General features: G+C 39.9%; 1 protein-coding gene across 2 annotated transcripts; it reads right to left on the reverse strand.

Annotated features, from left to right (window-relative positions):
• Window positions 1-209: 209 nt before the first annotated feature.
• On the reverse strand, window positions 210-12,497 carry RIC3 (RIC3 acetylcholine receptor chaperone). 2 transcript variants are annotated; one of them, XM_088525761.1, is made up of 6 exons: window positions 12,331-12,497; window positions 8,655-8,872; window positions 7,156-7,234; window positions 6,122-6,215; window positions 1,705-1,850; window positions 210-708 (listed from the first exon to the last, which is right to left on the reverse strand). In XM_088525761.1, the coding sequence occupies exons 1-6, from the start codon at window positions 12,458-12,460 to the stop codon at window positions 215-217; spliced, it is 1,161 nt and encodes a 386-aa protein (XP_088381887.1). In that variant the 5' UTR covers window positions 12,461-12,497; the 3' UTR covers window positions 210-214. The 2 variants fall into 2 exon arrangements, with proteins under 2 accessions (XP_088381887.1, XP_088381886.1); XM_088525760.1 differs by having other exon boundaries at window positions 1,705-1,853.
• Between the last annotated feature and the right edge of the window lie 440 nt (window positions 12,498-12,937).

Here is a 12,937-nt window from a genome sequence, read left to right on the forward strand (position 1 = left end):
AAGGCCAAGTGTTCCTGGCAAGGCAGCATGAACTATGACAAGACTGCATTGTGGAGGGCACCAGCTTCAGCTTCAGGGAGGAGATGATGTGATCACTACTGTGGGGATGGAATTAGCACAAGATAAAAGCAAACAGGAACATCTGAACAAAAACCCACATGAAAGACAACTTATGACCTCTCAGTCACCATTGGGGATCATGTCCACACATCTCTTACTCAAGTGCTTTTGTGCTGCGCTTCCTCAGGGTGCCTGTTTCATTTGAATCATTGGCTTTTTGCTCCCTCAGTGCTGTGTTTTCATCGTCAGACTCCCCAGACAGGTCCTCTCTGGCTGGCTCCTCTGCTTCACTGCAGCTCTCCGAGTGGAACCCAGCATTCTCTGCCAAGACAGCAGGATCACTGTCCTCCTCGCAGCAGCAACAGCTCTCCTCAAAGTCCAGGCTGCTACCAAGGTCCCCGCCCTGGTCAGCGATGCCAGTTTCATCATTCATCTTCTGACCTGCATCACAGCTGCTGCTCCCCATGGTGAGATTGGAGAGCAGGCTCTCCTTGCACAGGTAAGCGTCAGCATCAAAGGCCTCCATTCTTTCTGCCAGCTCTTCTGCAGAGGGTTCATTTGGGTCTGGATAATCTACAAGGATCGTGTCCTGTTTACGCTTGAGCCAATCAGAATTATCATAGACAGGATAGGTCTCTTCTGGATAACCTTAGGAATAAAGCGATATGCAGCTTGAAACATCAACAAAATTTAAAAGTCATAGTAACGTAAGTAATGTAAGCTATTAAAACCAACTTTTTTTTCACAGAGAGAGTATAACTTCTTTAATGCTATGCCAAGAATGTGCCAAACATTGGAAGATAACTGTAAAATTCCACTTTCAGAGAACGAACCCAGACTTTCAGGAGTTAATGCCTGGGCTTTGTGGAAAGCTGGAGGAGTTAACTGGTGAAAACTGTTTGAAAGCCAATGCTTAGGTCTTCAAAAAGATGCATTTTTTGGTTCCCCTCTAAAGAATGACTGATTAAAATTGGAAGATTTTTACCTATAAACAGCATCATTTATAAAGTTGGAAAACCATATCTGAGTAATGGCTATGGATTTCATTTCAGAGAATGCATCATGAAGAAAATAGATCGAGAGGGAATGTTTATGCTTTATGTTTTGAAACATATTTGAAAGGTTCTTAAGTAGCAAGAAATTAAGTCTGCAAAGATGCCTTTAGAATTCTAAAAGCTACAGCTCAATTGCAATGACTTGAAATTTGTTATATAATAAGTAAGCAATGAGAAATAGAAAGGATGTTACAATAGAATTTTTTGAAAGATGTCTTAGAGTTCACTTTTGCAATATTGAAGCAAAGAACCATGAATAAAAGTAAAAAAATAAGCTGCAAAAAACATACAGATTCTCATTTCCAAAGTTTTTATGACTTTATATGAAATCTGACCCAGCGAAGAAATGGAAAGACATAACCATACAACAACCAAGGCTTAGCCGCAGATGGAGTACTACTGCTGGCAGCAGGTAGCGTGATATTTACACAGTAAGAAATGGTGGATGCCTCAAAATCTATTTGCTTTTATAGTTGTGAAAACAACCAAGGAAGGGTGAAGTACCAACCGATTCTGACAGGGTGTGGGGGCTAAAGTAGTCCTTACCCAACTTTATCTTCAGGGTAACAGCAAGAAAGGTCTTGCTTACCTTCCCAGTCCTCCATGTAGGGAGCTTCTTCAGCTTCCTTCTCAGGAGAGATGCCATCTATGAATTTTCCTTCTTTCATAACCCTAGTAATGTCTCGGAGTTGCTGAAGCAACCTTTTCTCTTGGTCTGTTGTTACATTTTGAGTTCTGCTAGAAAACACTACACATCAGAATTCAGCGCACTCTTACCAAAAGTCTGTAAGAGGTGACTTGGAGTTTGAGCTCGCTCTCGCTAGCACATTCTGAAGAAACCCTAGATGCAGTATGATCCCTACTCAGCATTTTCACATGCTCTGATACGGTCCCAAATCCTTCTGGAGATTGCCCTGAGAACCATTAAGTTACTGTAGTAGTTTATTCCACGGAGCAAGTGAAGGTTTGAGATGGCATGTTATAAAAAGCTTGGAATTGTGTAGATGGAGAATTTGAGATGCAAATTAATAAGGATGCAAGAGGAAATGGTTTCATCAGCTAGCTGCCTTTGACAATAGCTGAAATAGAACTGCTGAACTAATCCTTTCATAGACAAAAATGTATGTAATTTGAATATATATCACCTACATAAAGACAGACAGGCATCGAAGTCCTGTCTGTTTAGCACAGTGTGGTGATATGCTAGTTTGGCTAATAGAATCAATAATGCAAGCTGCCCAACTGTGACATTTCACAGAGGATAATTCCTAATTTGCTAGATACTCTCACCAGAAAGCACCACTTTCCTAAGGAACACGAGGCTTCTATATTTCAGAATTCTGTTCTGACCCCAGAGCTCTTGCTTCAAAAGAAAATTCTGAATCCAGAGAGAGAAATTGAAAACCACACCATATTACTTCTTCATTTAAGGCCTCCAGTAAGACATACTGTAGGACTGGTGGCATTCAAGACCAGTCTGGTTGGCTTCATACAGGAGACTTGCTGAGTATAATGCACTTATGAACAGAGTAAAGGGACAAGGGATGCAAAGCATTTATGATGTAAGAAGAGGTTGTCATTTTTGCTGGATGTTTCAGCTCCAAAAGAACTATTATTTTCATAGTGTTGATGATGCACACATTGCTTTGTAGGATCCCAGAGTACTCACTAACAGATTCAGTATTTTTTTCTGATTCGTACATTGAAATTCTAACACTTCCTAAAAGGCTATCATGATTGCAGTGAAAATCTAGCATGGTGTCTCGACTTGTCAACTGGCATTTTTTGCTTCCTGGTCTTAAAAAAAAAAAAAAAAAAAATCACCACTATAATTCAGTATAGGCCAAAAATTGCACTATAGAATACTATATATCTCTGGCTTGATAACTTCCATATTACATTTGCTTAGTTTATGGTAAAAAAGCTAAGTTTTTTCAAAATGTCAGCCTGCTAAGCAGGACTTTGAGAACAGGCAATCAAACTGCATTATTTTTACCTCTTACATAATTCCTGGAAATTGAGATTTTTTTGCAAGAGAGTATTCTTCAAGAGAAACAGAGAAATAGCTGTAAATATTCTTTGGTTTAAGGCAGTTTCAAAACAGACCAAAACTTAAGGTGAGTGATGAAAATTATACAGGTGATATGGGTAGGGAAAGCTTTTACACAGGTTTTATCACTGCCCCAAGCCTTCTACTAAAAGCTTAGAAAAGCAGTATGCTGCATGCTTTTAGCGCAGAGCACCCTGCACACCCATCAATCCAGTCTCTACTTCTGAATCATCAAAATCCTAGCAAGGATTCTCATCTCTGCTGACAAATCCTGCATGAGGAAGGTCTGTTTTCAGAAACTGGAGATAGTAAGGTCCCCATGCTGACAGGATGTAATGTTCTTAATTTAAATTCATAATTTGTTGAAAAAAGTGTGAACAATGCAAATTTTTCTCAAAGCTTTGAGTTGATACATTGTTTGGTTTTAAGTACTGTGTTCTATCCACATAAGTGTGCATGTTACGGAACAATTATCTTTGTCCTTCTCTTAGTTTAGGTATTTTTAGGTTACTGAGTACCTGCTGAAGGTTTCTTCCTTCTTAGCTCTTTATTTACCCTGCATCTAGTGCTTGCTAATATATGCTAGTCCTAAATAAAAACCTTTGCATTTGTGCTTTTTGAAAGTTTTCCATTTTTGCAAGGGCTACTTCTGTATTCCAGGCTTTAGCAATTGCAACTGGCACGTTGGTTTGAAAGGTCTCCACACCTGGTCCAAGCAGGCTTGGTTCAGCAGATACCAGTTTCTGCCTGCGTGTCTCCTGCACAACGCAGGGCTGGGTGATACTGTCCCCTGTCACTAAGCAGATAATAGTATTGAGAGGCTTTCAACTAGCATCACTTCACTGAAATTATGATAGTGAAGGAAAAAGTGAATAGGGCAAGCCATAGCCAGAAAACACTACAGACACTTGCTACAGAAGAAAGTAGGATAAAATTACAGACTACAGCACGAATAATTCCTTCAAAATAGATTTCTTGCTATGGTATGGCATTATCTGAGAATCAATGGTCATTCTAAACTCACTGGAATTTAATGGAAACTTTTTGTTGTTGTTGACAAAATATACAGAATTAAGAGGATCTTTGGATTCAAAGAATTCAACAAAAACGGAAACCCAACATAAACCCTGGACCCTTTCAGTTGAGAGAAGATATTCTACAGCATAAGGAAAAAGCTCCAAGACAGAAGCTCAGACCTCAGCACTACTACAAACACTGTATGTTACAATCATAAATTGCTTTTTGTGACAACAACAAAAAAAAAATACACCTCTGTTTTTGTTATTAATACTTGCCTGGCAGAAAGTCTTTTTTGCCATATTTAGCATAATGGTCTGTGATTTCACTTGGGGCCTTTAGGAATTAATGCAAAAATGATACCAATTGTTTCTTTCTTTGACATTTTCATTATAAAGATTTTTGTTTAACTGCACATTAATAAATGGAGCACAAGTAATTTTCATGCTCTTCTTCCCTTTTAATTTAAATCTAGCACTGAATTCTGTGCTCTAATTATACTTTTCAATTATATATTTTATTTTAAGGCATTCATCGAGTATCACTGAGCTTAATTAACTTCTCAGTTCAGACTCAAAGCTTCAAAGACCGATTGCATTTGGAAACCAAGTATTTGCTCCATCTTGACGTTGCGATTTTTCCCCTCCCTCTTTTAAAAAGAGAAACTGCATACAATATTTGGTATTAATTTCAGTTCTTGATTTCCCCTGAGCTCTCTAGTGCCACCTATGTAAATAGTCTGGTCGAACAACAAAGTTCTACTAAATAAAAATCCTGTGCCACTTGCTCTGAATGAAGCAAATATTGGATCAGACCTGAACCCATTTTCACGGTATAAAATAACGTATTCTCACAGCAAACACACTATCTGGGAAGCCCATTTCTACCAGCTTAAAGTTAAGCATAGAGCGTAGTGCTAGCTCTCCAAACACAGGTAAGTAAGAACAGTCAAAGTAGCACCCTAGTTGCACTCGCAGCAGCAGAGCAACCCTAGGGATACGTTCCTGCAGGTCAGGCAGGTTGGCACCTCGGCTAATACAACCACACTAGTGACCACTAGTGCAGGGGCGCCAGAACTACATGTTCTAGGAGAACAGCATTTAAAGCACAAATGAATGTAGCATCCAAATTCAGGCTTAGCACAAAGTTGTTCCTATAGAACAGTTAAAAATAGAAATTGACTGATCCAGAAAAATGTAACATGCTTTGCAGTTTGCACAGCTATCTTTGTTGCTTTCAAATTTCACCTTGATATTTGCAGCATTTATGTTTTGAAACACTGCAGTTATGACCTATTGAGGTCTTGATACACTTCTTATTAAAAATACAAACTTATCAATGTTTCTTTATAAAGTACTCAGATTTATAGCAAGCGTTATTAAAACCATTTTTAAAATTCTGATTTTACAAATTTCTTTTCTTTCCTATTTAGTAGGAAATACATGGATTTATTGGTTTCAAGGTTGGAATTAAGTTACAGAACCAGATTATTATACAATAATATAACAGCTTTTCTATTCTTTAAAAATCTATATCGTAGAAAAAAACACAAAATAAGTGGTTCTCTTAGGATTCATTCATAAAATTACTCTGACCACACAGGATGTTTTATATACTTTAAATACAGATGTTTTATTTCAGCTTAGATATTTCGGTCGTTATCTTCTAAATAACACAGTATATAAAATAGGGGGGCAAGGATAGCTACTCTTCTGCTTAAGGAAAATGAAAATGTAAAGAATGATTTATTTGGAAAAGAAAAAGAAAAAATGTGACAGGTAAAACCAAGTTCCTACACTTTGAAGTAGAAATACAATTACTATTTGAGTGGGGGTTTTTTTTGTTTACTATTCTTGCACAAAGTACTCTATTTTTTCCTGTAAAAAATTCACTTCTAATCAGAGAATCCTCCTTTAAAATGCTATGATTTGTAACATACCTGTCACAATTAGGCCCTACTCTGTTGATCAGTTTTTCCATAGCTTCTTCAGTCTCTCTCAGTTTTTCTTGGAGTTGGGCAAGCTCATAGTCAGCTGTAAAACAAACAAAATCCATCAACAGGAGCTTTGAAAATGTCTCCTGTCTTATTGTTGCAGGCAGCATATGCTGCACTCTTCTTTCCAGGTATTCTAGGTAATGGCAAGGAAAGCATCACCCTTCAAATAGCTTTGGAGCTACCACCTGACAAGCTCAGTGCACTGCAAATATCCTGGAAGTTCAAGGTAAAATAAGGAAAAGGTGGAATAAGTTACAACTAACATTGTTAATAATTTTCACCGATTTGCCAGGCCCAATACAGTATAATTGCACTAAAAATAAATCTAGAACACTGACTGTAACACCTACCACGTATTCCAATATAAGCATTAACAACAAAATTCTTACAGCTACATTAACAGCATTACATGACTGCAAGCACGTTCTATAAAGCCTATGTACTTCTAATAATTATTAGAATTTAGCCACTAAACACAACATATTTAAATAGTGTTATGGTAACTACTCTCCAATTTTTAAGAGTAAACTTATTAATTTCTCAAGCATTTCAGAATGCTGGCTCCTGTCTTTACACTGTAGTCATTAAAACTCTGAACGACATAAAAAGGAAAAAAAGCAGTGAAAAGACTGAAGATGGCAACAAGTTCACAAATTCAAAAAATGAAACCAGCTTTTAGTAACAATTCTATATACTACTATTAGAATACAGATTATAACATAATTATAGACTGACATCTTCCACTTTTAATTACTACTTACTCTGGCTTTTCAGCAAATCAGTGCAAGGCTCCAAGATGGCTTCAGGTCAGGCTACTATCACAGATTCTCATTAGCGAAAAGTGATGGTGTTTTAATGGTGCAGAAAATCACTTTCATATGTGTGTTTATAGTATATCCAGAAGCTGAAAACACTGGCCAGACTGTGACTTTACTGAGTAAACAACTACGCAGATACAACTTAGAAATAATACTTACTGATTTTTCTCTTCATGTTTCCAGGTACAGTAGGAGGACATTTCCTCTCCCCAACTGCAGTTTTTCCTTTAGAAGACAGCTGACAAGTGGGGAGAAAAAAAAAAAAAAAAAAAACACTCTGCTACACACGTGAGTTAGAATAGTAGCAGTGTATAAGCCACAAAGGCAACAAAACAAAGATAGAAAGCTAAAATTATGCTATAAAATGACCATAGAAAAGCATCCCTAGAAGCAAAAACACATGAAGGAAGCACAGATGAAGAAGCAAAGACATAAGGATGCCTAGAAAATCTTGCCAACTAGAAGCTCCTAAAGGAAACTTGGAATGAATGGTATATTTAAAGATAATGAAAGCATATAACATTTTCATTTTAAATGCACATTTAAAATTTGGTAGCACCAAAGGGTCTGACCTTGTGATGCCTCAATGTAAAGGGAAAAAATGGTGGATAGAGCAGTTATCCTGAAGTAATATACATGACTCACGTTTTCCTCCTGCAATATTTTCTGCCATTTTTTCCTTACAAATTTCCATACCTTTTTTTTTTTTTTTTTTTTTTTGCATAAAAGCTAAATCTGCAGCAAAAATACTGGGTGTCCCTATCCAGAAGCTTCACACTCTCTTTTTTCTTTCCCTCTTCTCTGTGTTTGATCAACTCTCTCCATTCACTTCCTTACGACCTTGGGACTCTTTTTACTCACCAGAGCAGACTCAACTCTTCAGACATTGCGCAGTCTGGATTCAACTCTCATTCAACGGAAGCAACCATTTCCCCAGACTTGGTCCCCTTCCCCCTCCTCCCAAATGAGCAGTATTTTGAGACCTGGTCAGTTTGTACAGTTGCTCTTCCCCAGCTGCACAAAGACAGTTCCTCATCTCCAGGTTGCAATTAACTGCATAAAAGTCAGGTCTGTGTAACAAAAAGCTGTATGAAGTTCAAAGCAAGTGTGAAGCATTTGAGGGGGCATTTGGCATTTTAAACCAGCTTTCAGCCAGCTCCCCATCTGGAGTAGTGGGTAATACAACCTCACAAACCTCTCTTGGAGAACCTCCATTCTCCAAGACTGTGGTGCTTTTTGTTCTAAAAGCTTTTCAGTAATTGTATTCACTCTCTACATAATACAGTATATGACCTATATAGCATATATAACATGCAATAATACATATTAAAAAGGAATGTGTTAGAAATTAAACATAGAACTTGCACACATTTAGCCACATAGATGATCACCACACACAGTCTGCAAAGAAAAAAAAAATCCTAAAAAAATTGTAAAGGGTTAAAGGCTAATACAGTTTATATTAACCCTTTGCTGTATTCTTCATTACAGTATTTGCAATAGCAAAAAACATAAGATGTACCAATTTTTCACTGCCAGTCCGATGACTAGTTTTTTAACAGGTCTGGAATGAAACCAGATATAAAACTGTTACTAGCACTGAAGTTTGCAGGCTGCTTAGTTGATATACCCATCTTTTCAATTTATGCTGTTCTTACCTTAAATAAAATGTACAGGATATATAAGAAGATTCCAAATCCATAAATAGGGATAATCTGCCCCACGAGACCTCTTCCAGTCCCGCTGCTGCTTCCTCCTCCACCTGCCTTGGCTTTGGCAACAGCTTCAGCAAGGTGGGACCTTGGAAAAGGAGGGGCAGCTCGGCTGTCGGGTGTTCCTTGGTAATGCGTCCTTGGTGGAAAGTGAGCAAGCTTCCCTGCAAAAAGCATATGGCAGTTAGATTTGCTCTGCTACTTCCGCCTTCTCTCTGCAGCCTCAGCATTGTGCATGGGCATGCTAACGCACGCGCTCCTGCCCAGCTCCAGGACTGACACGCGCCTGCAGTGTTAGCCCACTGCACGCTCACAGACTCCTGGTCAGTGCGGTAAGAAATAGGCAGCACAGACTTGATTCCACCCACTACGTAATAAAAAATGGTGGCATCTCAAATTATTTTCCTTTAAAAATTGTGGCATAAAGCAATGTAAGAGACTGCATACAGCCTGGGCCACATCGTTTTCAGTAATTTTAGGGAGAAAACCTTCTCAGTTTAAGAGATGCAGAATTTTGTTTTGTTTTTTTAAAAAAGAAGTGAACATAAGCAGATGCACAGATGCCAATAACAAAAGACTGTAAAGAGCAAGAAATGGCGCTGTAAAGTATGGACTGTTTTAATCAGCTTAAAGGTACCAAGATCTCAACAGACTTATGCTCATGCAATAATTTTCTTGATGCTATTAATTCAGCTCTTTTTTTCCTACATGAAATCCGCTATACCACTGTGCCATATGCTTGATAAACTGTTTATCTCCCAGCCAGCTTGGAGTAGCTATCTACCCTTGTTTCCACCATAACGTGGGTGTGCCCTGAATTAATTACTAAGTAGCAGATCCCGGCAGGAGGAGGAGCTGGCCAGAGGCACCAGGGATGCATTCTGCCAGACTGGGCTGCATGAAGGACGTCACCAACACTGAGGTCAGTCAGGGAAGCAAGATCTGACTTGTGAATGTGCTAGCTCTACCTACAGAACCCTACCTGTTCTTACAATCTTTTAAACTTAAGTAACAGTTTATAATAATTTGTCAGTAACATTTCACAACAGCTTTTCAAACCAGCTAAAAGCCAAGAGGAACATGTTTTATCTAATCCTATCTCTTCAATGAATAACTTTAAGACCAAAAAACAGAGAATTATGTCCCATCTAATACTTCTGTTGGTTAAGAGACTATAGGTTTCTGGAAGTATGCAAAATCTTACTTAATAGCTGTATCACATTAGAATTACTGAGTTTGTCATCTTTTAGCAATACTAACACTCAACTGAATACAGCAAATTTAAAAGAATAAAACCTCTAAGGTCAATCAAATAATAAAGAACAAAATAACCCACCAGTTGGTAATATTCAGATCATTACAAGTGCCTTTTTATTAAATACCTGCTCTGTGTTCTACCTAATGAGGAGGTTTTAGGAAACGCTCCTGAGCTCAGCTTGACAGTTGCTAATAGTATTTAGACTTCCTTACTGCACACCAATATAGCAACTAGATAGACTATTGCTATAGTCTATCAAGGCTCTTTATTGCCTACTCAGCAGTGTGTTTTCATAAAGCATTTACTTTCTAACCCTCTGCCAACCCAGAAAAATTGGTCCCACGGTTTTAAATTTGTATGTGGGAATACAGAAAGATCCATAGGCTGTATGATTTAAAAAAAAAAACAAAAACAAACAAAAAAAAACAAACAAAAACAAAAACAAAAAACTTTGGTGCTTAGACTACCAGGATATTCCTTTTATATTTTCCTGTGTAACCATCATGCTTAGTATAACTGTTGAGAGCAATCCACAAGGAGGAAACATTTTTCTTGGCATAACCTAAATACTCTTCCTAGCCCCTGTGCTGCTGTTGTTACTTTTCATCAATACCCTCTAATTTCCCAATACCTTTGCCCAAAGAAAATCCAAATAATTTGTCCTTTTTATTACACGATAATCTCATATTCAGTTCATTGTTGGGTGACAATTTCAGTATTTTTTGATCCGACTTATCATTACATCCCAGTTTTAGACTTTTTCCATGAGTCATTTCTATGTTTCTATTCAAATTCTTTTTATTTTCCTGCCGCTACCGACTTTGTAACAGTGTAACATCAAGATGAACTCAGACAATTGTATTTATTTACTTCCTGTTCCAAAGTATACAACACAGTTCTTGCTACGTTCCAAAAACTTGAAAAATACAGCATTAGAAACCTACTCAAAGAGGGTTAGAAGGAATGCTCATTTGGAATTCCTAACTTGAAACCACCACAGATGCTTTAAAAGGACATGATCAAAGTCTTAAACATTTTAATTAGATATTGCACCTGGCAGATAAAAAGGAAAACACAAAGAAATACCCTAAACAGCAATTTTCAAGCAGGGACACCTGCATACAGGTGATGTATTGCACAAATCCAGATTGGCCTAAAGAATTACCTGAATCACATATTTTTCTTGCAAAACCGCCACTTCATTCCTTTTACAAAGACAAGCTGACTGCAAATCTATTGCCTTGAAGCTGAGAAGTTTTTGTAACTACCAGCTTAGCACTGGTTTCCAAAATGCATGCCATACATTTGATGGCTATACTAAAAATACTCTAGAAAGTTGTCATTAGTACTTTTTTCCTTTTCAAAAAATAACTTTTTTTGAAAATTCAAACGCCTGTTCATAAAGCAAACTAGAAATGTGGTACATTCACAGTCTTTTGTGGTCATCTGCCCTACGAGGAAAGGCTGAGAGAGCTGGGCCTGTTCAGCCTGGAGAAGAGAAGGCTGAGAGGGGACCTGATCAGTGTCTATAAGTACCTCAAGGGAGGCAGTGAGGAGGATGGTGCTGGCCTCTTTTCACTGGTGGCCACTGACAGAACCAGAGGAAACGGCCAGAAACTAAAGCATCAAAAGTTTCACAGGAACTTAAGGAAAAAAATTTTAACAGTGAGGGTGACAGAACCCTGGAACAGGCTGCCCAGAGAGGTTGTGGAGTCTCCTTCTCTGGAGATCTTCAAAACCCGCTTGGACGCAGTCCTGTGCCACGTGCTGTAGGTGACCCTGCGTGTGCAGGGGGGTTGGACTAGATGATCTCTAGAGGTCCCTTCCAACCTTAAGCATTCTGTGATTCATTCTATGATTAGGATTTTTATTGTATATATATATAAACATATATATATATATATAAAACTATAGGGAGAGAACCATCCTTTCTATCTGGAAGATACCAGCATCTATAGCACTGTCTGGGTTTAATGCTTTCTTAAAAGAGACTTCTGAAAATACTTTACTACAGGAACTGCCATTCCCATGTTCGAAGCCCATGCTGAGAATAAGCACCCAATTCTAAGAAACGGCAGTAACCTCCAAGTATCTCTTACTTGGAGACATTTTGTCCGCAAGACTACAGAACACACTCGATTAACTTCAAGAGTGACGCTACTACTTCAGCTCCCTGCCACCAGCCACTTTACCGCTGCACTGCTTAAAGCAGGTGCTTTGCTTTAGACCAGCGGAGCCACCGCCTGGCTCGCGGCTCAGCCACCGCCCGCGGCTCCTGCTCAGTACCCGAAGAGCCTCGGGGGCCAGCCCCACACTGGGTAGGGGATGGCGACGGGACCGATCCGCCTCGGCGGCCTCTCTTACCGTCGGGCGGCGCGGCTCCCGGCTCCAGCCTCCCGCCGCCCCGCGGCAGGAGGGTGCGCGGCAGCAGCAGGGAGACGCAGAGCACCAGGCACGACACGGCCGCCACCTTCCCGAAGGCCGAGTACGCCATGGCGGCCCGCGCCGGGGCAGCGCGCGGCCCGCACGCGACCGTTACGCGGCCGTTGCTCCCCGCCCCGGGGCAGCGCGCGACCGTTACGCGGCCGTTGCTCCCCGCCCCGGGGCAGCGCGCGACCGTTACGCGGCCGTTGCTCCCCGCCCCGCGCGCTCTGAGCACGCGCGAGCATGCGCCGTGCGGCGCGTGCCGCGCCGAGGCTGCGCGGCGCGCCGGGTTTGGCCCCGTCCGCGCCCAGGGTGTGCTTGAAGCCAGTTTGCTGTATGCAGCCTGTGAAAGGAACGAAAAACAAGCAAATGAAACCTGGGGGTCAGATGTTTTCAAGAGGGAGCTTGAACGTGTTGCCAATGGATTGGTTCAGGTTGCTGCTGTGCAAGGGCATCCTGAAGCCGCCTTCCTTACGGCGGGCAAGAAAGTGAGAAAATAAAAATAAGAACAAAGGAGATGGAAGTGGAGAGAGGAGCTTCTTGTTTG

Source organism: Tinamus guttatus, unplaced genomic scaffold, assembly GCF_059628265.1.
Source record: "Tinamus guttatus ecotype Peru unplaced genomic scaffold, ASM5962826v1 Tinamus_guttatus_pri_ptg000240l, whole genome shotgun sequence".
Lineage (NCBI taxonomy): Eukaryota > Metazoa > Chordata > Aves > Tinamiformes > Tinamidae > Tinamus > Tinamus guttatus.